The 27,200-nt window shown below is 48.7% G+C and overlaps 1 protein-coding gene and 1 long non-coding RNA gene across 8 annotated transcripts in view; one reads left to right on the top strand and one right to left on the bottom strand.

The window, feature by feature from the left end:
• The window catches only part of EIPR1 (EARP complex and GARP complex interacting protein 1), a 136,364-nt gene that overhangs the window by 101,573 nt on the left and 7,591 nt on the right, over positions 1-27,200 (bottom strand). For 4 of the 7 annotated variants that reach the window (XM_070571787.1, XM_070571788.1, XM_070571795.1 and 1 more), the window contains exon 3: positions 10,721-10,853. The exons of 1 other annotated variant lie outside the window; for it this stretch is intronic. In XM_070571787.1, coding sequence (XP_070427888.1) covers positions 10,721-10,853 — 133 coding nt within the window. Of the gene's footprint in view, positions 1-1,545; positions 1,837-10,720; positions 10,854-27,200 lie in introns of those variants that run through there. 2 more of the 7 variants (XM_070571797.1, XM_070571790.1) reach the window with 2 other exon arrangements.
• LOC139075475 (uncharacterized) lies at positions 17,964-25,423 on the top strand. Its single transcript, XR_011525843.1, has 3 exons — positions 17,964-18,023; positions 22,915-23,446; positions 24,121-25,423. It is a non-coding gene; the product is annotated as an uncharacterized lncRNA (long non-coding RNA).

Below are 27,200 nucleotides of genomic sequence, written 5' to 3'. Positions count from 1 at the left end.
CAGTGAGAGTCTGCCTCTCAGTCTTGCTGTGAGTTAGAAACCATTGTGTAAAGAGCCCAGCACCGTGCTCAGCCCCTGGAAAGTGCCAGGTGATCACAGCACACAGGATGGGTCAGCCTGAACATTCTCGCCAGATTTGGAGTCAAGGCACAAACACATAAGAAAATCAGATTAACAGCACGAGGGCTAAAACAACAACGGACAGAAAAACAGTGTAAGAAACCACGTAATAAAAATATCATCACAAATCCTACAATTCTCCGGGCCTTCCAGGTATACAGTCTTCCTATGAATCCCAACAACGCTGTGGACAAGGCAGACGAAATTCCTCCCATTTAGAGATGAGAAAATGGAGGCTTGGAGACATTCCACAGCTGTGCTGGCAACACATGGTGACAGGGAAACCAGACACAGGCCTCCTGGCCCCCAGCTCCCAGGACCCTTCCCCCACAGCTTGCTGCCGCTGGGGACGTGATGAGATGCCCCTAAGAGGGATCCTCCGTAAGCGCCAGAGACAAGCATCATGAACCACTGTTCCCGGACCGTTTCCAGCCTCACCACCTCCTTGAGGTGCAGCGGACCCAAAATGGAGACATTATTTCAAGTGTTTACACTGAGACTCTGAGCATTTCCAAATATTCTTCCTCCAGGCTGGAATCCTGGGCCACGCCACACAGACCAGACATCTTTACACAGCTGTCTGCAACCTCTGGAGAACTCCTCCCTTAGATTACAACCAAAGCTCAGAGCAGGCCGGCACCTCAGGGTACCCCACACTGATGCATGAAATTCTTCTTGCTCACAGGGACCCCGACCCCCACGCTGTCCATTCACTCAGCCATGCTGCAGACAGTTTCCGACTGCTTCTCTCCTGACCGGACTGGGAACTGCCTCCACGAAGCACTCCAGGACCCTCTCCCTGCTATAATTTACCAGGTCCGCCTATGTCCCTCAGGCCCAGAAATGACCTCCATCAGACTCTCTTGTGGATGCTACACCAGGAGACCCCTCAGGTCCACCTACAGTCAGGCCCATGGAGCCCAGAGTCAGGGCAGGCTCCTGAAGGGGCCCACTTGGCTACCGGTCACACCTGCCCTGTGCCTTCTGGAGGCGACTGCAGGTGTGAGGGCACCTGACTCTCTCCAGGCCAGCGTGGTGGCTCTTGGTTTCAAGGCCTCCCACCTCTCAGGTGCCCACCACGACAACCACTTCCCCCGAGGGACAGGACCTGCTGCAAGAACTGTCCCCACTGGGGAGCCCAAAGAATGGCCCATGGGGTTACAGAGCCGGACACCCCCGTCAGATGCAGTGACCATCGGGTCACTGTTTTTCATCACAAGCAACAGTGCCTGGTAACACATTTGAATATGGCCCCCATCTGAATCCCAAGTACTCAGAGCCAGAAACGTAACCAGAGGCCAAACTCTCCCGCAGACCGGCTGACAGGTGAGGTCGTGGCTTGAGGTTGACAGCACTGCCAGGGTGCTAAGATCACCCTGGGATCCCAAAGTGAATCACCAACATGCAGTCCCCAAGACGACTCACCGAGGGCCTAGTGAGCTGTCGTGGCTCATTCACAGGGGTCGGGCAGGACGCTGATCCACAGACATGGTGATTCTCTCAGAGGAGAGAGAGGCCGAGGCAGAGAGGAGGCCGGGCTCAGGAGAAGAACGCCACCTGACCCACTTAGGGCACTCTGGATTTGACCAGGCAAGTGAAGGCAGGTGACGGTGCCGGGGCGCCCAGCAGAAGGGCCTCTGTCATCACAAAGTCTTTCTTGTTACACGAAGGCTTCCTATGTCACCTGTCTCTCAGAAGAGAGCCTCCACCTTAGTCTTCACTGGGCCACGCCAACAGCCAAGCAGAGAGCGCACGCCCTGACAGGTGAACGCACTCTGCAAACTGCTACGTGTCCGCCTAACAGCATCTGGGGACATCATCTGAAGGGACCCTCAGCCAGTCTCACGTGTTATCATGAGATTCATGTGAATTTTGCATTCCACTTGAGAACAGATCTACATCCATTTTAGACTACACGAAACGCTTTCATCAAATGAAACTGACACTACAGAAAGACAGCCACATTCATCCTGTGGCCTCAAGCACACCGGCTCCCATCCCTGAAGGTTCTGTACCCCAAATTGAGAAGCTCCATGTGACAGGAAGGCTGGAGCGCTAAGCTATGAGTGGCGACGAAGTCTGTGCTAAGGCTGTGTCTGAGGAGCTCGGCTGGCTGGGTGCCCGAGCTCCTACGGCAGCTGCCTGCCAAAGAGAGGCTGCAGCTGCAGCCAGGTCTGGGCACCGCACCCATCCCTGCAGAGCTGGGCCAGGCGAGGTGCACTCAGGATGCGCAGTCTCCTCCATCTGTGCCTGGGCACAACTCCGGCTCTGACCGCGGCTGCAGAGGGCACAGCTGCCACACTCACACACGTCCTCTCCCAGGGCCCGAGGCTCCTCACGCTTTCCTTTCCAACAGTCGCAAGGGTCCAAGCGTGCCCGTTTTACAGATGACAGCCCCAGAGGTTACTGAGTGGTCCAGGATCAGAGAGGCGAGGAACAGCAGGGGAAAGCAGAGCCTGAGCCTGGGCTCCTTCTACCACACCGTTCCTGGCAGGATAGCCGCCTCTCCTCGCCACCGCTGTCCCTGCCCCACTGAGAAATACTGGAAAATGGCCGGGGACGATCTGGCAGAAATTACTGGACCATTCTGTATCTAGTGCGCTTTTTAATTTTTCAATGCACTTTGACACTGGACCTCACTAACTCGCACACCACCTACCACAGAAGAGAAACCTTTTTGGGGTCACATCCACCTCCTCGCCTCCAGAATCCGCTCTCCCATGGAGCGCAAATACTGACATTAATTCGGTGTTCGGCACCACCTCAGGTGAGGTCTCCTCCTGCTGACCTGCTCATTACATCTCAGTATCCTCGCTCCTAAGAAAGTCCGCTACATCGTTTTAAATCTCACTGAGACTAGTATTTCAATTCAGTTTAAATTAGCCAACTCCATCTGTCAATATTTTTGAGTAGCTATTACACAGCTATGTGACTTACCTCCCACACGGGGCCATTTCTAAGGAAAGCAGGTACCAGCTGGGAGGGCGCCAGGACAAGAGGCATAGACCTCACCATCTCAGCAAGGCTGAGCACTCAGGTGCAGAGGTAAATGGCATACGTGCCAGGGCCCTGGGGTGTCCAGTCCTTAAGGGAGAAGCCACGCAAACAGAGGCAGAAATGTCACGTGGGTGAGACCAAACCGTGAGTCCGGCTGGAGGCTGGGCGGTGGGAAGAGAGGGCTTGCAGGAGGAGGCCTTCTCAAGGGTAAGCGAGAGCTCGGGGTGTGTGGACAGGAGGGAGAGTGCGAGGAGGCCAAATACGTGGGAAGGCAGGGCACAGAGGTGGCACGTGCTGGGGAAGCAGGGTAGCTCACGCGCTGGGCTTCATACCCTGGGACTCCGGGATCGAGGTCCAACATCCTGCACTCAAGGCTTGTCATGACAAGCACCCTGGGGGGAACACACGGAGATGTCCCCCTGTAAGGACCCTTGCTCCTGGGTCCCCACTGTCTGCTGACCACAGGGCGTCCACAGTTATCCTATCACTGGGGTCCAGCCAGGCTCCCCGCCACATCGGGGGTCCCAGGGGCTGAGAGGGTCCCACTGGAGCCTGGGTGCGGGGGTCAGGAAACTGAACTCAGGACTCACGCCCCCAGAGAAACCCACAGACCACTGAGGTAGGACTACTCGTCCCCTAGGTCGTCTTTGCTAGAGGCCAGCAGTGGACCCGATTCTGTGATGTGCTTTCAAGCAGGACCTTGGTGTCCGTGACAATGTTTAGAGAAAGGCCTCAGAAGTGGAAGGAAGCTTTCACAGCGGCGTCAGGCTAAGGACATGGCCACAGGGACCCAGGAGGGAGGGAGGCGGGAAGGAGCGAAGACGAGGCGCAGAGGAGGACGCTGGTGCCCCCTGCTGCCAGAGAGCGGCCACGAGGGAGCATCGGCCACCACAGGTGCATACACACCAGACACACACGTGTGACAGACACATGCACACAACAGACACACACACACCACATGTGACACATACAACACACATGATGGACACAGCACACAGACACACAACGGTGTGAGCCAACACAAAAACAGACACTTTAATTCAGAAAAAAAGGAAATTAAAGCAGCAAAGTCATAATTTTTAAGAATAACCTAACTACTAGCCTTCATCTGAAGCATACTTTTTTCTCAAGGAACCTTGGAAACTGTGTGAGAGGAGTCTGAACGCAGGAATCAGATGTGTACAGGAGAAGCCCATTTTGAGAAGGAGCAACGTGGGGCAGGAGGAGATTAACACCTGGGAGCCCCAGGGACAGAACTCGCGTGGGAAATGTAACCCCGGGATGGGTTCCTTGAGGGAGCAGGACACGTCCAGGTCACAGCAACACAACCTTTCAGGGGCGAGCAGCAGGGCAAGAACCGCTGGTTCTGCTCTTGGTGACAGTATGTACAGGCCTTCTCCCAGGGAGGCCCCGTCACCCGTCACCAGCCCAGCGCCACATCCGACCAGCCGTGTGCCCAGTCGCTGCACAGACCCCCGCTGCCCCGGGTTGCAGGGACCACTGAGACAGCCTCCGCCCGCCCACAGGCCTCCATTTTGCTTCTGCAGTGATGCATTTTCCTTTCAAAATCGTCAGAAAGAAAAGCTAGAGTTTTTTAACATCTTCATCCACATAGAAAAAGTTCCAAAAGAGCTTATTGTACATACAGCTCCCCTCTCACCACCCTGACTCCGAGGACATATTTTTCACAATTGTCACAGGTGATGGCTACTATCAGATCAATGGCAGTTATAGGTCTCTACCAATGATCTGCGACAACTGTGTCTGTTCCTTGCTCCTTGCATGACAGATACGTAAGCCAGGATAGATGAGCGTATAGTTTGATCTGAAAAAGAGTCTGAATTTTCAGGTTACTTTAACCTACCGCAAATTCACAACCATTTCTAAGACAATGTGAAGACAATATAACTCTGCGAGAAGCTTTTTGCCTGCGAGGAGTTGCTGCTTAGGCTGTACAGGGGATTTAACACTGCCTGTACACACTGTGCCTCCTAAGCACGACAATAAAAGGTAGAGAGGGAGGCTTTCTCATTTGCATTTTCAGAAACAAGTTGTGAGTTAATCCAATTCTCCATATTATACACAAGGCCACTGTGATATTTATTCCAGTGTGTGTGTGTGTGTGTGTGTGTGTGTGTGTAGGCACAGAGTTCTATCACAGTGCAGACTTCCATGAACTTGTAGTGATCCTTTTGCACGTTGCAATAAATGGATATAATTTAAACATGGTGGTTTAGAACAAATATGAATTCCATGAATTCCACAATGTCTCAAGAAGAGCAGACCACTCAAAATGGATTTTTTATAAACACTCCACATAGAAGCCCACTTTTCTACGGTTCTTTTCTCCTTTCCTCCCAATAAGATCCATAAAGAAGAGTTTCAGGACACATGTGAAGGGGGACCTGCAAACAGCTCTAAAACAGGACAGTTCTCTGCTGGAAGTAGGTCCCTCCTACAAGTCCCCGGAGGTTGGTCCTAGGACCTGCTCCACCCATCCACCCTCCTTCCTGCTCTCTGCCCTCGGCAGCCCCTCCACTGTACAGACATGGGATGTGAGACACAGGGTACCACTATCCAAAATATCATGCAAATCAACGGAAATGAAAAGAAGTATGGGCTACGGCAGAGCAAGGACCCAGGAAACACACGAGGTGCATCAGGAGCGTCCTTGCCACGCTTACAAACACACACCAGGAAACAAGCAGGATGGGGAGGACGTGGCAACCCCTGCACAGAGCCTGCACCCAGCCCAGACCAGCAGGGGAAAAGCACGATTCCAGAAAACACACAGGAAGGAAGAGGACACAGTGAAATTCTGGTCTTCACAAAAGGATCTGTTATAATGAGACAACAATTCAAGCCATACGTTTTAACTTAAGTTTGTGATGCTTTGGGTTTAGTTCATATATAGTTTACTGTAGTGTGGAAACCTCACGATTGGTGGAGAGCTCAGTGCAAAACACAGACCACAAGTACCCGTTTGCAAACTATGTTCAGTTGCTCTAAAACGTCCTTTCTGCGTGAAGGTATGTGCGGTGAGTGTGGATCTTTAAGCTTTTCTGGAGGCACCTGAACTAGAGCAGTCTGGGACCTGTGACCACCTGGTGCAGATCAGGTGTAAAGCATGCGAAGCTTCAGAGGGCGAGGAGCTGAGGCAAAGCCCAGCAGGCGCTGGGCAGCTCCCTCCAGGTCAGGGAAGGCAGAAGAGCTAGAAAACAGCCTTCAGTGCAGGACCAAATTCCTTCAGTCCTGCCTGGGCAGGAAGAAAGTGGAGTTCTTAGAACTTAGCCACAAATGCTACGAAACTATCATATCTTTCTTCCTACAGAGGTTCCTACAGATGAGGAAAATTTTAAGAGGAGGGCTGTGCTGCCTTCAAAGGCTGATGGCAAGAGCGAGCAGGAGGTCTCTGGAAGCCCTGGCTGGAAATGAAGCGATGCAGGGTAACTTGAAGGAAGCTGTGGACACCAGAACAAGACTGCCACAAGCTTGGAGGCTTAACCCACGCCCACCCCCAGCCTCCAGGAGCCAACAGCAGTCCCAGCTGACAGCCAGCAAGCACAAGGGGGCCGAGCCCACAGCTCGGGACCGTGTTCTGCCACCAACCAGTGAGCTTGGAAGAGGACTCAGATCCAGATGGAAGGTAGCCTGGCCGACACCCAGGAGGCAGGCCTGAGACCAGACAGAGGACCCCACTGGGCCGTCCCAACCCAGGACCACTGGGATGGTGAGAAAAGAGGAATGTGTTGTTTTTAGTCACTGCATTTATGGTACTGATAAATAAATGACAAGCAATAGGGTATACTGAGTAAACGAGGAAGCCATTTGGTGTAAAACTAATTCGTCCTGAAGTCGTTTTTCCAAAGGACCTGACACAGCCGTTGAGCATGCACTGTACATCTGCTTTAAGTATTTACTGTGTCCCAAAGATCAGAACAGTGCCCTTAAGGATAAGGATGTCACTTCCCCCATGTCAGCATTTCGTTAAAGATTAGCATCTCTCCCTAAATTAAGGATTGATTATTGACTTGCTGCACTCACCTTGTGACCACCCACTTTGAGACCACCGACCTGCTGTGTGCACCAAAGTGCTGTGCCGGCAAAGCAATGTCGTGACTATTGTAAAAGGGGCATTCCAATCACATGTGATATGTGCTCTTTGATGGTATATAACCACTGTGTACACCCCACTTCCTTGGAGTGCTCCTTCCTCTGGGAAAGGACTCTCCTGGGCTATCTGGTCCTCAGATCTGGCTCATAATAAACTCACCCCAATTTCAATTTATATAGATCGGTTACGGACTATTTGCATTGACAATACTTTCCTATGCAGCATGTAAAACTAAGATAGAATCAGGTGCCTAGAAGAGGGGTGCAGCTGTAACAAATTCCTAATGTGTGGGAGCGGCTTTGGAGCCAGGCAGTGGGTGGAACCTTCAAGAATTCTGAGGTGCAAGATAGAAAAGCCTCGTCTGCCCTGAAAAGACTGTCAGAAGACACAGGAACTTAGAGCATGCTGCCAGGGAAGGCTCAGAGTGAAGGAGAAAAGTTCTGGAAACAGGAGGACGAGGGTCCTTGCTATGAGGTGACAGAAGGCTAGCAGAACAGGCCCTGCAGTGCTGTGGAGGCAGAGCCGTGAGTGGTGAAATGGGCTGCACACTCCAGAGACCCCCAGGCAAGAGGGAGCAAGGGGGCGCCCAGCTCCTCTCTCACTGCTGATCTCAGAAGGTGAGAGGAGAGAGGAAAGTTGAGGAAGATAGGGTGAGCAAAAAGGAGCCTGGACTCGATGACTTCAAAACCCTCCACCTCTCCAGATGGCAAGAGATGCTAAAATTAAGAGTCACTGGCAGGAAAGGTGCTCTAGAGAAAAGGGCAGGTTGGCCTCAGGAAGATCAAAAGGTCAGAGTACCAGTTTGAGGAAGGGTCTGTTCCACAGTTGGAGCAAGTGCCTCTCATGTCCTCAAACAGAGCGGGGGTGGGGGGTGAGGGAGCGTAAGGGTCAAGGTGAAAGGGTAAGGGTCAAGTGTAAGGTCCTTCTCATCCCAGCAGGAGCCAAGGTGGAAAAGAGACCATCTCAGGAAGACCTATGCGCACAGCTTTGTCTGATGGAGCAGACATTCATGGAAGACCTACGAGATCCCTGAGGAATCTGTTTCACAAGACACTGCCAGCTTGGCCTGAGGGGCGGAGAGAGGACCAAACTCAGTGGGCCACACGGCCTACACTGGCCCTGGCAGGAGCGGCTGGCAGCAGTTCGTGCCATGCATGCATGCCTGCTGCTCCACGAAGAAGGGAGGATGACTCAGAGCAGAGCCAAGAGCCGCAGGGCGGAGACCCACTCGAGGCACTCTGGCAGGGTCTGCCTTTCAGCATAGCCATAGCCGGGGGCTCCTCTCTCCACCCAGTCTCCCCTTTTGGGCGGAACGTCTAAGGCAGTTACCCCTGTCCCACCACTGTGTGGGGGCAGATGACCTCACAGATGTAGAGGAACTGGCCCGAGGCGCTGGCCTCACAGCAGATTTCGCCCCGAAGCCAGGTGCACACCTGACTCGGATGAGGAGCTGATGCCATCGTGGGCCCAGACTCCACAGCAGCAACGCCTGTTCTGCACTGGGGAGGGACACAGCTCCCGGGGCAGCCGGTGCTGCTCAGACACTCTCCAGTCTCTGGCCGTCACAGCTTTCTGCAGTCTCCTCCTCGTGAGTGCAGGCAGGACTGATGACCTGCTTCGAACCGACAGAATATGGTCTAGTGGATGGGCTGTCATCCCGTGATTTGCTGTTACACGGCAGAGAGGAAGGCATTCTGAGCTGGAATTAGGTCAGCTGACCTTGAGTTAACCTAAAGGGCAATCGGTCAGAAAGTTTTAAAGTTGCTTTTCTAGAAGAGGATACCTCTAACTTCACATGTAGGAACTTCTGGTCATCTCCAGCCAAGGCTGCCAAGCTCCCTAAAAGGGGGTGGAGGTAGACACGATTAAGGCAAGTGCGGGCAGAAGAGCCAGCAAAGCCGGGCCGTGGGGAGCGTGTGCAGGGACAGTCGACCTTACACGGAACAGCATGGTGGGGGGTGGACACTTACATGACAAATCAGTTAATGTTTATTCTTAGCTGTTGAACAAATAGTTATTTATACAAAAGTATAAAAGTATTTTACCATCCCAAGTATGCTATGGGAAGATTTAGGGTGGAACCACGAGGCCGTCACCATCCACTGGATGGCACCTGACTTTCCTCAGAGATAAGGTGACAAAGAAGAAAGAAATCTCGCCTTCACGAGCAGCTCTGCTCTAATGCTGATGACAGGAGTGAGAAAAGAAAGTTCAAGGGGACTCACTGGAGGGCTCTTCTCAATAATTGGAATAACTCAATTAAAAGCTAAGAATAAGAGATGAAGAACACAGCAGGGAAAAGACTTTCCAGAAAATAAATTTTTTGCCCTGAAGAAGAGGAGTGTTAAAAAAGGCTGGGGGGTGGGGCATGGGCGGAGGCTGGCCCGTTGGCGTAGTGGTTAAGTTCGCGCACTCCACTTCGGCAGCCTAGCCTTTGCAGGCTTGGATCCCAGTGTGGACCTAGCACCCCGTATCAAGCCATGCTGTGGCAGCGTCCCACAAAGAATAGAGGAAGATGGACACAGATGTTAGCTCAGGGCCAATCTTCCTCACAGAAAAAAGCGGGGGGGGGGGGTGGTACATGTGAAGTTAAAGTAGAAACATATGCAGAATTCTGTGAAAGCAGAGAGTCTAATCACCAAATTCTAGAAACAGGGCCCCCTGGTAACCAAACTAATAACAGAAGGAAGATGATCCCTACATAATAATATTTTGAAGCTAAAGTATGAAAGGAAAGATGAGATAGAATGTGTCACAACTAAGTGTCTAAAACTTTCAGAATGCTAAAAACATCCCAACATGTTGGATAAATGAAAGAAACATTTTAGAAACTACATAGCAAAGAAATACAAAGACTTTATTCTGGCTTACGTAACGGAAAAAGATAGAATGTGAGGTTTTTCCCCAAAGGCAGAATTTGAACACTGATTACTGACAATGACAGAGAAAGGAGAACTAAGGAGGATGCGTGGCCAGTTCAGTGTGACAGAGTTTCACTGACACAAATGTAGAAGGTCCCAGGGACTGGAGAGCGAAACAGCAGGCTGGGACAAAGGTCACTAAGGAACAGGAACATCTCACACGTGTCCGTGGAGAAGCTGTTACTAAGGAGTACTGACCGATCGCAGACTCTCCCGATCTTTCAACTAGTATCACACATACTTACAGGCAACGAGAAAGAGGCAAATCCAGCTACCCGCCTGAGCGGTGTGCTTGAGTAGCGGATGAGGACACCTGTGTCCACCATTCGAAAACCTCCGGCACATTCGCTCCCACATCCTAAGGGGTCACAGTTCCCGGAGGAGCTGAGAGTCCACCTTCGAGCCTATTAAGTGCTGCGAGCATCCGCCGACAATATCACAACTTCTCTGTGAACGCAGCACCTCCATTGATCAAACCCTATCAATCATGTGTCGAACCAGTAGCAACATACGACCCATCTTATGCTAGCCCTCCAGCTGGTGTATCCGAATCCCTGCGAATACTCACTGTTATTGTAGCAGGTGGCCAGCACACCTCTGTCTGCAGGACTGGCACTAATGTGCCAGATTTCACCCACTTGATGCAGGAGGACATTTTTACTTATAATGTTATTTTCGTCGTCAAAATCTATGATGTGGATCTACAAATACAATAAAAGAGCACATCAGGATCGTAAACTCTCTCCAGGTACCTTAAACAGTGACTACAAATAAGCAAATGCATCTTTAACAGCTTTACTGACTGTTATTATACTAACAGTTCAACCTCTGTAAGGTCATCTTACTGTGCTCCTCTCAGAAGACAAGCAGGAAACCCCTGTGGAGGACTGTTAGACTGCAAGCTCTGTAACACTGCCCCGGGCCAGATCCAGTCCGCAAACTGGACACCAAACCAGACACCAAAGCTCTGTCCCCAAGCGGCTCAGTGAGGCCACAGCTGGTGTTAGGGCCAAAGGCGACCAGGGTTGTGTAAGTCAGCCCCGAGCCTCTCAGATCTGTGCGCACTGTGGGGAGGAGAGGGCGGATGGTGCAGCTGCCCGAGAGGGACAGGAGTGACCACACGGCGCCCACTCCGCAGCAGGCATTCCTCAACTCACACGTCAGCAGGGCCTGGTGGGAGGGAGGAGCAAGGACTGGGCGTGAACACATCTTATAACACTTTAAAAATGAGACCAACAGCTGTCACCAATTATCATCATGGACTATTAATGATAATAGTATCACATTTTAGCCACTAAATGAAAAGTTAAATATCCTATGTCCATGCTTTTCTGGAAAATTTTTAGAGGAATTAAAATGATGTTCACATTCACTCTCTTACCAGTACCCAAGTCAATGAGAAAAATAAAACACTTATTTTAAAAATAAATTTATAGTAAGAAAATATTCATGGATCTGCAGAGAGATTTATATCTCAGAATGTTCATTATGTCATTGATTACCATAATGAAAACTTTGAAGTCACCTAAATTTCTGATAAGAGGGAACTGTTCAAATAAACTGTAGTATCTGCCTGTAATATAACCCTACGGAGCCATTCGATGTACTAGGAAAGACCACTTCGTACCAGGAAAAGGGTCCACAGTATACACCGAAGGGGAAAGGAACAAAGAAAAGAGCTGCGCAAACGCGACATGACTGTTTCTTTAAGGAGGCACGCCCGTTCAAGGAGAGGACAGTGGAAGGCGGCCGGTTCTGTCCGGACAGCAGGACTGCAGCAGCTTTCCTTTACCTCTTTGTGGCTCATTTGTACTTTTAACATTTTTTCATGATTAATATGTATTACTTTGCAATCAGAACAAACACTAAATGCTATTTTAAAAAATGTCTCCACTACACCCAAAAGCATCCACACTGGACGAGCCTCAGAGGCTCCGGTTTGAGTCCTACGGCTCCTCTTGCGCAGTGTCTCTGTCGGAATCACTCCAGGCCCCTGAAGGGGTCGCTTTGGACTCAGAGTAGAATTCAAATCCCACCACTGCCTCTTGAAAGCTGTGTGACTCTGAACCTCAATTTCCCCAAGTGAAAGATGAAGACAAAGGTACTGTCGACGAAAATAATGCATAACCAAACTATAAATGAAAATTTGGGAGAGTTTATTCTGAGCTATAATCTGAGGACCATGGCCTGGGGCCTTTCTTCCCGAAGGAAGAAAGGGCACTGAAGAAGTGGGGTGCACAGAGTGGTTATATACCCCCAAACAGGATGTTTCACATAGGATTGAAATGTCCCTTTTACAATAGTCGCGAGACTGCTCTGTCAGCACAGCGATTGATGGACACAGAAGGTAGCTCTGCTGTCTCGGTGAACACAGCAGGGTGGCAGTTCTGCTGTCTCGAGCTGGGTGCTCACAGGTGAGCTGGGTGGTCAAAGGTGAGCACAGCAATCAGTTCCTAGCCTAAGGAAAGATGCTTATCCTTAAGGAAATGCTAATGTGGGGGGAAGTTGCACCTTTATCTTAAGGGCGTTTGTTCTTGCCATGGGAAATGTTTAAAGCAGATATACAACGCGTGCTCAACAGCCACAGTCAGGCCCTTTTGGAAAAACAAAGTCAGGCCGAATTAGGTTCACACCAAATGTCTTCCTCATATTCTCCAATATATCCTATTGCTTGCCATTTTTATTTGTCAGTAAGAATGTCCTAGGATTAGGAGAAACCAAAAGCAGTGTGGGGGAGTGGCATTGGCCACCCCAAGATATATCTCTTTGGCATGAGGATTATTTGGGGCTGGTTACTTTTAATAAACTGGGACAGGGAAGGAGGCTCTGAGGAGTGGAACTTGCTTACCCTTTGTTAAGAAACATTTACATTTGTAAGGGAAATCTCTATCTGTAAAGTTGTCTCCCTCTGTACCAGGAAGAAGGGGGATGACCTTATCTCTACAAACTCCTATCAATACAGAATGCAAGGACTTAAATCTGCATAATCATCTTATTCCTGTTTCGGGTAACCTCCTGTAACTGACTTCCCCCACCCCCAACATCCTCCTTTGTCTTTAGCTGGATATGATATTTCAGGTGGGGGCTTCAGCCATTTTGGTGAGTTGCTCAGCTTGCCTGAGCCTCTCCCATGTGTACATGTTATAAAGCTTTGTTTACTTTTCTCCTGCTATTCTGTCTCACGTGAATTTAATTCATTCTCCAGCCAGACGAATCCAGAGAGGGTAGAGGAAATGTCTTCCTCCCCTACAGCAGGAACACACAGCTTCCCATAGGGTAAGAGCCTGAAAACACTGTTACACCCATTCTCTGCTGGGGAGGGATTAAAAATCATTACTATTATTTTTACCTTTAAAACTATTTTCAGTGAGTTTTTCCCAGCACTCACAGCCCAATGCCCTTTCACACTGGGTTCAGAAATACTCCTTGTGGGCAGCTTCGACATCACAAATTCCGTATCTAAGAACTAGGCAACTATAACGTGGCACTATTTTTAAGTGAAGGTTTAATGTCCTCTTTTTCCTTTCCCTATGTGAGGGGATTTTACCTGTCAACCGCCTTTCCCTCTGAGACATGCTAGACATTTAAAAATCTATTGATAATTAATCATTAGATGATTATTGAGAAAAATATTTGGCAGTACTTACTAAAGCTAAACACACATATGTCCGATTGTCACTGGCTAATCGCCCCAAGGAACGCAAGGGTGGGTTTGGAAGCATCTAATTGTTTTTCCAAATTGGTTTTTTTCCCTTCTGTTATGTCAAGGAGATCCAATCACCAACCACCCTGAACCAGACCGAGCCTCCCCACAGAGCTATGTCTATGACCTTTGCCTTATTTTAAATGCTAAGATCACTCCAGGAGGAGCATAGGCCTTATTACCATCAGCCGCAGTGTGTGTGGAAGCATGTTTTCCAACAAGCCTGCGCAAGCAAATATCCACCTCTTCCTTTTGAATATTCATTCCCCTCCAAAATAAAAGGTCCCTGCTTCCCTTTGTTCAGGGACACCATGACTCTGGAAATGATTCCTCATCATCTCCTATTTGCTGCAAATACATACTTTATTGTGTGAGACTACTTCTCATGGAGAGCCTGATTTAACTCACCAGGAGGGAACCCACTTCGGTTTCGGTAACACGATGACCCAGCAATTCTACTGCTGGGTACGTGCCCACCAGACACTAAAACAAAGATGTGCTGCTGGGCGCATACCCAACAAACTCCAAAACAAAGACAGGTGCAAGGATGTTCACAGCAGCCTTATTCATGGCAGCCAAAAATGGTACATAGCCCAGATGTCCATCAACAGTAGAATGGGTAAATAAATCGTGGGCTATTCATAAAATGGCATACTTACAGTAATGAAAACTAACAAGTGACAGATACACAGAACAATGGTGATGAAACTCACAGACAGTATCGAATGAGAAAAATCAAATATCAGAGCCACATATGGTGTAATTCCATTTATACAAAGTTAAAAAGCAGGCAGAACAAACCTAGGGTGAGATAGCAGTGGCCACCCCCAACGGGGACTAGGGCTGGAGCTGGTTCAGACTCGGAGACTCTCGAGGGGCTGCGGGTGCTGGAGTTGACATTGACGGCAGTTATACGGGTGTGAGATGGGTGTGAGCATGGGGGGATGAATGCGTGAGGGTGTAAACACGTATCAAGCCGTATACTTTAGATACGTGTACTCCAACGTATGTAGCAAAACAAAAGTGAGGAAATTCATTCTGTATTATAACCAATGACTTAAACATTTAAAAATAAGAATTCTGTGATGCCAATTTCTATTTATTATATTAGCCAACTTTTTTAAGTGGTGACAACTTTCGACACAAAATAATCAATAACTATTCTATAGATAAGAGAAATCGGGTGAGTTTATTATGAGCCAGAGTGAGGATTATAACCCGGGAAGGCCTTAGAAAGCATTCCGGAGAAGCATGGGTTTCAGTACGGTCTTCCATCTTTCTAGAACATACATTCAACACACCCAGGATACATTTTCATGAAAGTTTCAAAGAGGTATTTAGTTGCAAATTAGCCAGTCAACATGACCTTGGTGTGGGGAAAGGGACGAGTCCAGGGCATCACCAATAAGGCGTAGGAGGGGAGTCTGCATTCTTATCTCAAGGGAGTGTGTTCTTTCATTCAATGGTTAAGCAGACCCACAATGTGTGTTTGATAGGCCGTAAGTCAGGCTTTTGAGTTCAAGCCGAATCAGTTTTGAACCTGAATAGTTACCCTGTATACCTCAATATGTGGAAATCTCCAATACTGGCAAGGCTATGGTAAAACTGGCAGTTGTTATGTGCCGTCAGGTTGGCTCCAACTCCTGGCAACCCTATGAATGAGTGACGTCCACAGCGTCCTGTCTTCAATAGCCCTGCTCAGCTCCTGCAGACTCATGCCTGTGGCTTCCTTTACGGACTCAATCCATCTCATATTTGGTTCCTCTTTTCCTGCTGCTTCCACTTTTCCCAGCATTATGGTCTTTTCCAAAGAATCCTGAATCTCACGATGGGCCCGCAGTAGGACAGCCTTGGTTTTATCCTTTTTGCCTCCAGTGACAGTTCAGGCTCAATTTGCTCCAGGACCCACTTGTTCATCTTTCTGGCAGTCCAGGGTATCCGTAGAGCTCTCCTCAGATGCCACATTTCAAGTGAATCCGTTTTTTTCCTGTCACTTTTTCACTGTCCAGCTTTCGCACCCATACACAGTAATGGGGACTACGACGGTGTGGATAACCTTGGCCTTGGTCTCTAACAACACCTCCTTGCACTTGATGATCTTTCCTAATTCTTTCATTGCTGTCTCCCAGTCTCAGTCTCCTCTTGATTTCTTGGCTGCAGTCGCCATTTAAATTGATGACTGAACCACGGTAAACAAATCTTTAACAATTCACCTTGGTTCGGTCATCAATTTAAATGGTAAAACTGGTACACATTGTAAATGTAGGTAATACTTTTAGAAGATTTCTTATAATATGTAAATAAGAACTACATAAGTGTTAAAATTGAAAGAGTAATTTGATTTCTTGAAAGTTGTCCCAAAGAATAAATGAACAAAAAAAATTATGGAATTATTATGTAGCTTTAAAAATCATGATTAAGAGCAATTATAAAAACCAAAAATGCTATGAAAGCATTAAATTTTAAAAGCAGAATATAAAATGGCATGCAATTATATAAAAGTCACATGTGAACACAGACTAAGAGGTAATATACAAAATGAGGAATAATTTTTGTGTTGTTAGGATGAACAGGAAACTTCTTCTTCAGTGTTTGACACACTCTCTACTTGCCAGGTAATCCATCAACACTGAACAGAAGCACTTAAATACGCCAGTTTTCTGTTCCCCAGATCCATCCCCCTGCAATGCACTGAAGCATGAGGAGCACCGCATGGTGGGAGCACTAGAGCTCTGGTTTCAGAATTCCTCACTTGCTGGCTCTGCCGACCCATCCATCAAGAAAGCACACCGTCCTCCCTGCATCCTCCCCTGCTCACCATCCTCCCCGCTCACCATCCCCCGCACATCATCCTCCCTGAGCACCGTCCTCCCCGCTCCTTGTCCTCCCTGCACACTGTCCCCCTACACACCATCCTCCATGCTCGCTGTCATCCCTGCAACCTCCCCTGCACACCATCCTCCCTGCATCCTCCCCTGCACAGCATCCTCCCCACTCACCGTCCTCCTGCACATCATCCTCCCTGCTCGCCATCCTCCCCACACACCATCCTCCCTGCACACTGTCTCCCCAGCCACCCTCCAAGCCTGACCTCTCCCTCTGCACAAGTCCCCATACCTGTCCAGTGCTCCTGCTGTGCCCACATCTCCTGCTCCCCCAGAGTCCTTGCTCTCATCTGGGGGAGGGTCTTTCTTCTCTCCACCTTAACAGAAAGCTCTTTTCTTTCTTGCGCAGACACAAGCGCATGCTGTCCAGCCAGGCTCTATCACTTGATCCAAACAGATCTTCTCTAGGTTCCTTCCTTGCCCACTCAGGCATGGAAGCCAGCCTCCTCCCCGCTCAGTAGCGAGAAAAGAGGAGTCTAAGCACCCCCAGTCCCATCTCTCCTAAGCAGATACACTCTAATAATGTGCCTCTTAACCTTCATCTTTAAGTTTGTGAGTCCTAAGATTCTTCCGTATATCCTCACTTACAGCAGGTTCACGAACAGGTCCAAAGGACACATCTTCATGAAGTGTTATTAATTAATCTGAGTGTGTTACACCATCGTGGCACGTGGAGATCCCCCACACCATCGGGGTGCGTGGAGATCCCACCCTCCACAACACTGGGCTCTGCACTGCAGCAGGTTAGCAAAGAATACCAGAGACTTCCTGACTCTGAAGGAGACTGTATCTTAACTGTCCATTCTCAGGCACCCATCTGTTGGTGCCCCTCACCTAAACAGTGATCTTTACTATACATATTGAAGATCTTATTCTTCTTATTTTTAAACTAAATCAGGGTATGGGGGTTGCTGCATCTCCGATGCATATCCAGTAAAACAAAAGACTATCAGGAACTGAGACCAGACGGCTGCCCCAGCTGGAGACCAGCCCCCTACATGACTGGCCTGCAGTCTTCGTTCTGTAAGATGTTCTTTCAGACATGAGTTGGCCATCTTCCCCCTTGCTAGCAAGCTGTAATAAAACCCTTTCTCTCCTACCACCTTGCCCCTCAAGTACTGGCATGTCTTGCCACAGGCAGATGACCCCACCTTGGGCAGTAACACACCTTCCACCCAGCTCACACTGGAAGTACAAAGAAATGTTCTGTTGAACAAATATATGTAGTTACAGGCCTGCTACAAAAAACAAGTGACTACAATGGAGGAAACACTATAATTCAGGTGAGTACAAAAGACTAGAGGGGCACAAAAGAAAGACCAGTTAATATTGGCTCAGAGGGTCGGGAAAACGTGGTCGTCTGGGCAGTGCTTAAACGTTGCTTTAAATTCTTCATGCCATGTCTGAGTTTTTGAAATGTTTTTAACAGCTTATAATGAAGACCAAACTCATATATTTTGAATTACCATTATTAAAATTTTTAAAGTTGGATTTACCAGTGGAGGTCTATAAAAATTTAGGAGTAAGAGTTATAAAATTTATTAGGAAGCCCGTAAAGATGATGTTAATCAATCCTCCTCACTTTCCTGGAGAATCAGGGCTGAGAGAGAGGTGTCCCTTGTCTACAGCTGCCCCCACTCCTCAGAGCCCAGGACCAGGTTTGAGCGCGTGACTCCACTGCCCTGTCTTTCCATTTCATCTCTCTTATTGAACTGAAGGTAAACAAACTCTTGAAAATTCAAAGAAAAATGTGGATAAAATCAGAAATGGAAAATCAAAAGCTCCCCTCTTAGGGGAAGTTAAAGATCCAACGGCTTCCCCCTGGGCAAGATTCCTCCTGCCACTGACTGCAGCCCTCCCAGGGTCACAGCACAGCCCTGGCTAGAAGATTCTAGGTCCACAGCAGACTCTAGCCCATGGCCTCAGCTGTCCTGGCTTTATTATCCATCCAAAAAGTACCCTTGGGCTGGCACTTCCTTAAGAGGAATCCAGACTGCAGGCCGCCAGATCCTGGCGAAGCCACGCTCAGGGGCTCACATCAGCAGTCTTCTTCACCCCAGTCCAGGTGGCACCCCTGAAAACTCACTCTCCATGCAGCCTTTGCTTCAGCGTGATAAGCCGAAGGCAAAGTGATACGGGGTCAGGAGGCCTGGGTTCCAGTTTTGGTGCTGCCACTTCCTGCCTGTGTTACCGGGGGCAGGCCACTAACTCTTTCTGGGCTCCTGCTTTGCATCTATAAATTCAGGGAACGCGATTGCTAAGATCTCTTTGTTCTAATTGAATCACATACTGGTCCTTCAGCTAGGACTTTAAACGGCAAGCAACAGTGCTGTTATGAAACGTGCTACACATTCCAGTACTTTTATGCCCAGAGTGTGACTACCATCTACCCATCCATATTCGCACTCTTCACCTGAGCAAATAAGCCCCAGCACAGGAACATCCATGAAGCCCAAACTATGTTTGGCAGCCCAGGAAAAAAGACCCCACATTCCACATTCCACAGCTCTCAGCGCCCAGCGAGGGCATTTCCTGGAACAGTAGTGGCTTAGTCCACTCAGGCTGCTATAACAGAACACCACAGACCGGGTGGCTTATAAACAACAGAGATTTACTTCCCACAGTCCTGGGGTCTGGAAGTGCAAGATCAAGGAGCTGGCAGACTCTGCGTCTGGTAAGAGCTGCTTCCTGGATCACAGACGGCATCTTCCCACTGTGTCCTCACAGGGAGGAAGGGGAGAGGGAGCCCTGTGGGGCCTAACAGAGGAGCGCTAATCCCATTAATGAGAGCTCCACCCTCATGACTGAGCAGCTTCCAAAGGCCGCACCTAATCCCATCATCCCATCACCTTGGAGGTTAGGGTCCAACAGGGGAACCTGGGGGAGACGCGCACTCAGACCACAGCAAGGGGACAAGATGGAGGCTCCCCTGCAGCATCGCGTCAAGGGCCACGGAAAAGCTGGAACCTAAACAGGTCACTGGAATGCCACCAGCTTCTCTTTATCATCACACTTCTGGATATAAATCTAAAAAGTAGAAAAACACAATGTAGAATTCTATTTTTTAAGAAAGAAAATTAAAGGGCATGTTCCATACCGTAAGAATTCTCAGACAAAGAAGAGGAGAACAATTCATAGAAGCAAGAAAGGAAGGACACACATGCACGTGGGAGGCGGCACTCGGTCTACTCGTGTTCATGTTCATCTTCACAGAGGGGCACCCCTCTGACTCGCTCCAGGCGCAGGATTCGCATGAAGAACAACCAGCACAGTCAGGAAGGTGCTGCAGGGAAACCCCCGTGAGACAGACTGTCGGGAAAACCTCTAAGACACAAGCACAAGCACACCTCTCCCGGCACAGTTTCAATCAGAAGCAGAGACGGACACCCGCCATGAAACCGCAGCAGGGCTCCACGGAAGGCTCCAGGCATCTACTTCTCATGATTCCAGCGGGATAAACTGGCAAGGGGTTTTGATCTGATTCTCCTTGATATCCAGACCAACCGATCTGATGGAACTTACCTGCACAAAAACAGAATTGGATGCCCAGGCATGGGATTCGTGAATAGCATAACTTCTTTAGACAGAAAAAAAACCACCAGAAGAAATATGGTTTGTTTGCCTGAAGATATAAGAGGATACCAAAAAAACACATCACAGGGCATCATAACATTCCCGTGTGAAAAGTAAGTGCATCTGCTAAATTGGACCTAATTATTGCAAGGCTTGTGACCTTCCTTAAAATACATCCATCCAATGACAACCTACTCAGGGCCAGACATCAAAAGGACCCAATGGTGCCTGGCCCTTGTCCTCAGAACACTGACAATACACATCGGGGATGGAGAGGCATAATAGTAACTGGGAGAATAAATATAAGATGAAAATAACTGGAACACTATGCATTAAATCCTACACAGAGGTACGTGTTCACAGAGACAGACAAGAGTGGAGGAAAGAGGGCAGTTACTTCCCAGATGGGGAACCAGAAGAAGGGTGACAGGAAGACTTCACATAAAAGCCGACATGAGGGGCTGGCCCAGTGGCGTAGTGGTTAAGTTTGCATACTCAGTTTTGGCAGCCCAAGGTTCACAGGTTTGGATCCAGGCAGGGATCTACACACTGCTCATCATGCCACGCTGTGGTGGCATAACATATACAAAATGGAGGAAAATTGGCAACAGATGTTAACTCAGGGCCACTCTTCCTCACTCAAAAAAAAAAGGTGCCGTGAGCCACATGTGGGGGAGAGGAGTCTCAAAACATGCCCAGAAGAGTATCAATTTCACCCCAAGCCTGAAGAGTGAGCACCCCAGCCAGACTCCTCCTCACGCCATAGGGAGAGATTTCAGGGATGCCCACCAACCTGGCAGTCACACCTGGGCTGCCAGAGAGTAGATGCCAGGGACACAGGGACCCCAGAGAGCGCCTTGGGCAACTCGCCTTTGACGCTGAAAAGAACATACTAGCCTCCCCAAATTCAGCAGGCCATCTGGGACCCACCGTAGAAATAGAGGGCCCCTGAGGGTAAAGCCCACCCTGAAGAAAGTAAAATACAGAAATGAGAAGGATGGGTTCTCAGCACTATTGCTGCGCCACCAACCCAGCCTCACCCAAAACCACGCTCCTCGAGAACCTTCTGTGACATGAATTCCCATCATCATTAGTGGGGTGGGTAGGGGAGGGAAGAAGGGAAGGGAGGGGGGAGAAATGGAGGCTCAGTTAGTCTGGAGTGGGGCCAGGAATCTGAATTTCTAACAAATCCCCAGGTGATTCTGAGGGCAGCCAAGGAGGGGACTTGCAGGCAGAGGGGGCACATGACAGAGCTATCCTTATCAAAATACAAACACAGAACAATGGGGCTTACAAGTTAAAAAGGAGAACAGCTCCGAGGGAAAGAAGCCAGCTGTGCTGTCACCCCCTTCATGACCTTGACCACAATGTCAGGGCTATGTTGAGAAAGAACAAGCCATAGTCCTCTTTGTCACCCTGGCATTCACCCCATCAACATAAGAAATAGGGGGCTAGCAATAAGCAAAGAAAACCTGCAGGAAAAGCACAATGCGAAAGCAAAGAAATCCCTCGGATCTGGAATCCGGGGTTCCCAGGCTCTGCCCAAGCTTCCCCACAGGACCACCAACAGCACACACCTTCCAAGAAAAAAATGCACCTTCCTCATGAAGGAGAACCCAGGAGAGGACAGACTCCAGAAATGCTCCTAACACAGACAGAGTCCTGAGCAAAATTTAAGGGCACAAAAAATAGCGCACAGTTCATCTGACAAAGAAAGGCCAGCAACTGTGACAGCTCCTAAAATTGTCAGTGAAATGGCGCAGCTGAATTAAGTAGTAATGATGCAGGTGCCAGGCACTTTCTAGGGAATTAATGACTGCCTGGGAGGAGCTGATGGCCTGAGGCAAAGCCAGGGGCCATTAACCCCAACCAGCCAGCCACGATTCCCCAGGAAGGGCCAGGGAGCTCAGGCACTCAAACGGGGAGGGGCTGGGGCTTCAGAGCCTGCTGGAGGAGACAGGATTCTATTGTCACAGTCCCCGCATGCAGCACTGCAGCCACAGCCAGCCATGAGCAGTACCACACGGCAGGGGCCCCAGGCTTGGGCCTGGGCAGAGCCGTCCTGATCTTGGGACATCTCTTCTCACAGAGATGCTGCATGGCAAGAGCACTAGCACCCCGTCCGCGTGGGTGTCTGCGCATAAGTGTAAACAGAGTAGGTCTTTAGGGCACACATTCGTACTGTAAAAGATGACACGAGTAGAGCCATATTAAAACAGAGCCAAGACAGCCGTTTCAGAGGAACTGCCTTGCATGTCTTGTTTCCCTTATCTTCCAAATTGGACCAAACCACCAACACGCCAAGAAGTCAGTAAAGACAAGAATACCGTTTGTAAGGACTGATGAAACTGGACTTCTCTGATGATGGAATCTCCTGCCAATCTGTGAAGTACAAATGCAGCCTTACCTCACCTAGCACCCATGAACTCTTCTTTAATACAACTCACCTCATCTTCCTCCCTTTGTCCCATAAAAACTCTGAGCCCCTCTCCTGTAACTGGGACACTATTTGGGTTTCTACCTGAATCTGAGCTGCCTGAACTGCAATCCTTTGATCCCAAATAAACATTTTGCGTCTTAAACCGGTTTCTGGTTTCGCAGGTTGACAGTACCACACATGCTCATGGCTAAAGTGCAAAACGAAACAAGATGAAGAGGGAAGAGAGCAGCAGTGTGTTATGGTCACAGTTCTGCCACATTCCAGCTGGGTCACCTTGGGGAAACCACGTGACTGCTTAGGGCCAACTGCCTCATCTGTTTAGAAATGGGGTCAATGAGCACCTGTTCTGTCCACTGAGGTAGCAGTTTGGGAATTGCCTGGACCCGGCTGACCCTGGGGAGAGTTGCCTCCTCCAGCCAGCTCCCCCACCCCCACCCTGGACACGTGCAATGACCTCTCTGGCCCTCAGTCCCCTGGGATCCCGCCTCATTCATCTCCACACCAGATCCTGGCTGTCAACTCGAAGTGTGCTCCGAAGTGGGTCCTCACCAGACAGCTGCTAGAGAACCACACCAGTCACACTGCCTGGTGGTGACACAGACACCACCGAAGACAGAGGCACCAGAGGGGAATGCCTATGCTCAGAGGCTGTCAAAGAAGAAGCTGGAGTCTGGTCACCCTCACTGGAGACAGGTAAGCTCAGGAGGGCCTAAAGGAGACGGGTAGTCAGTGACGAGTTTTTCATCACTTTACAACACACTTGATAATCATATAATAACGCTGCTGCAAAACACAGGGACACTGCACTTCTTCTGGAGAGAGCAGCAGAACTGCCAATGCCGTGCTCACCCTCCCAGGGTGGGGGTCTCCTCTCCACAAGGGGACAGTTACCAGACCCAGGACAGGACACAGCAGGCACCCGAGGCAGCCTAGCTGACAGCGAGCCTCAGGAAAAGTGCATGTCACACGTGGGAGGAAACACGTATGTCACATGTGAGGAAACGTGTCACATGTGAGAGGAACACACATGCCACATACAAGAGGAAACATGCATGTCAGGTGTGGGAGGAAGCTCACGTATGGCATATGAGAGGAAGCAGGTATGCTGTGTGTGGGAGGGAGCACTGTGTCATGTGTGAGCAAGGTGTGTGTCAAGTGTGAGAAGAAGCACACACCACTTATAAGAGGAACATACGTGTCACAAGAGAGAAAATGCATGTCTCATGTGAGTGAGAGGGACATACGTGTCCTCATGTGAGGGGAAACATGCATGTTGAGTGGGAGGGCTGACTGTTTCCAGAAGTACATGTGAGCACAGCATGCATCTCTGACCCTCCTCCTTCCTCTCGCCTCTCCCTCCTCCCCAGGGCTCCCCGCCCAGGAGTGAACCAAAGGACTATGAAAACACAGGGTCATTGGCAAGTGACACACATTTCATCGGAGTCTGAAGGCCTCAGCTCAAATGCCACCTTCTCTGTGACGCTGGCCCTAATGCCACCAGGAAGAAATAAGTGCCCCTTCTGGTCACATACCTCTCTTACAATTATTACTGCAATTATCTGCAAGTCTGTTTCACCGTTTCACTGAAAGTTCAACTTGAGCGTGAGTATATCTGCTCATTTTTTGTGTATCTAATACATAACAGAGCGAGGGGAATTAGAATCAGAAATGCTACATAAGCATTTGATGAATGAATGAACGAATGTCCCAACAAGGTCACACACCCTTCCCAGAAACAGAAAAGGAAACACTAGGATGTGGAAAACACTCTTTCATACCTATCATTTGGATTCACAGACAAAGGACCACAACAGGTGAAGGGTGGAAACAGGAAGTTCTAAAACCCATCCTTTAACTCAGCCATGGCTAGGAAAATGTAACTGAGGCCAGGGGCTGCAAGCCTGAACTGACAGTTTAATGAGGAAGTTTGAAAGGAATGAGACAATAATGCAGCAGTTCTGCAAGAAAAGCACTCGAGCAGCAATTACATATTGGAGGATATGGAAAAGGTTTCTAAATGGTTACATACTTGTTACCATAAAATTTAAGCTGGATGTATAACTTTTCTATACCTTAGGACTGGAAAGTTGAGTTTCTAAGACTGATTATTAAGAAGGTCAAAAGTTGGGTGCCAGCCCCTTGGCCGAGTGGTTAAGTTCTACGTGCTCCCCTTTGGCAGCCCGGGTTCCCAGGTTCGGATCCCTTGCATGGACCTACACACAAAAGGGAGGAAGACTGGCACAGATGTTAGCTCAGGGCAAATCCTCCTCAGCAAAAAAAAGTCAAAAGTCTCTAATATAATGAGAAAATGTCACTTTCACTATGTCCAATGACTGATGATTTGCATTGTAGAAATGAAGACTGTTTGCCCCAAGAAACCAAATTTGATAAAGCTAGGCACAGAATTGCAAACTACGTTTGTCCTGGAAGGGTGACTTCACCAGCCCACCTGGGATAACTACAGCTCACTATGACAGTGCCACTCATGGCCACTCAGCAGGTGGCCCCGAAGCCTGCAAGAAATGCAAATGATTGGGCCCACACCAGCATTATCTTGCTCAAAAAGGATATAAGTCAAGTCAAGGCACTTTTCATTATTTGGAGCTGATCCTTTCATAACCAAATGGTTTGTAATTTTGGCTAATAAAACCAGGTACAATGTAACATTAATAATGCCTTACATTGCCTCATTTTGTTTTTAATTCATGTGTTTCTGTTAGCTTTTAATATTTTTTGAGAAAAATTATATAAGCATCTCTCATTAAATAATCATAATGGTAATAATAATTTCTTCCTTATTCTCAGAAAGTTTAAAAACTGATGCTCAGGGGCCAGCCCAGTGGCACAGCAGTTAGGTTTGCACATTCTGCTTCAGCGGTCCAGGGTTCACTGGTTTGGACCCTGGGTATGGACCTATGCACCGCTTGGCACACCATGCTGTGGCAGGCGTCCCACACATAAAGTAGAGGAAGATGGGCACGGATGTTAGCTCAGGGCTGATCTTCCTCAGCAAAAAGAGGAGGACTGGCAGCAGATGTTAGCTCAGGGCTAATCTTCCTCAAAAAAAAAAAAAAAAAAAAAACTGATGCTCAACCAAAAATGTCACTGGTACAGCCTCAGAATTGGGTGAAATTAAGAAGCAAGCAGACGAGAAAAAGGCTCTTAGAAGCCTGGGGACAAAGCCAGGTAGAACACTCTAACACTGCCCTGTGACAGATTCTGCACAAAGCCGATCACCAGACAAAAGCCACGTGCCTGACTTCAGACTCCTACCCACTGGGCTCCTTTGTGCCGGGCTTTGTGGTCGGGGCAGGGGGGTATGTTGGGGGGAGCTCCACACGGCGGGCGGCTGAGCTGCCTCAGGGGAAGCAGCTGTGCCTCCATCACCAGCTGTCTGTGCTGCCACCTGGTTAGTCTTCCTCCCTCTCCCCTTCAAGCAGCATCCCCCAGGCGGCATGGTGTCATTATGGGGACTCCTCTTGGCCCGCGAGACAGCCACTGGTAACTATTTTTACAAATCAACCATTCTCACCTGACATTTCCCAGGAGAAAAGTCACACACACACACACACACACACACACACACGCACACGCACACGCACACGCACACGCACACGCACGTTCAGAAAACTGAAAACTAGAAACAAAACAATTTACATCACAACCATTCATGTCACCTGAAGATAACCATGGCTCAAACTTGGAGCCCTTTTGACCTAGTTCCTTCTAGTCTTTATTCTACGTAGAGATTCAATTTTATACTTTATCTACTTTTTTTTATTGTGGTATAACTGACATTATATTAGTCTCAGGTGTACAATGTGGTAATTCAATATTAGTATATATTGAAAAATTATCTTTTTTTACACAATAGTCATCACACAGTATACACAGTTTTAACATTTCGCTGAGTCACCTAACAGTTCTTCAGCTGTGATGTGTGTGAGGACTTTCTAACTTATAATGAGCACAGTGTGTGAATGCTACTCCACCAACAGTAACCATAGTCAACCAGGATGAGTCATAGGAACCTGCCATTATAAACAACAATTTCATATTATCCAAACTGTTATTTGCACATTTTGAGTGCTTCTAATTTTTTACGATTATATGCACCATTATAATACTACTCCTTGTAAATAAAGGTTTTCCTATGTTTTGGGTATAGGAATTACAGGTTAAACAATATGAACATTAACTTATAAAGCTCTAGATGTATATCACCAAATTAGCTGCCAAAATGACTATGCCCATCTAAAACCCCTCATCAACATATGAGAGTGACAATTTCATCATACTCCATGCAGCACCGAATATTCTCTGACGACTTTAATGTCATTTCCCCTGGGTGAGCATGGTAACTGGGTAGGGGCCCTGCCCCATTCGACGTGGCCCTATGTGCATCTCCCCAGGGTCAAGGCCAGTGCACACCTTCACTACATCCCCT

This window comes from Equus przewalskii, chromosome 14 (genome assembly GCF_037783145.1).
Source record: "Equus przewalskii isolate Varuska chromosome 14, EquPr2, whole genome shotgun sequence".
In the NCBI taxonomy this organism is placed as follows: domain Eukaryota; kingdom Metazoa; phylum Chordata; class Mammalia; order Perissodactyla; family Equidae; genus Equus; species Equus przewalskii.
This window is presented reverse-complemented; position numbering and strand designations above follow the sequence as displayed.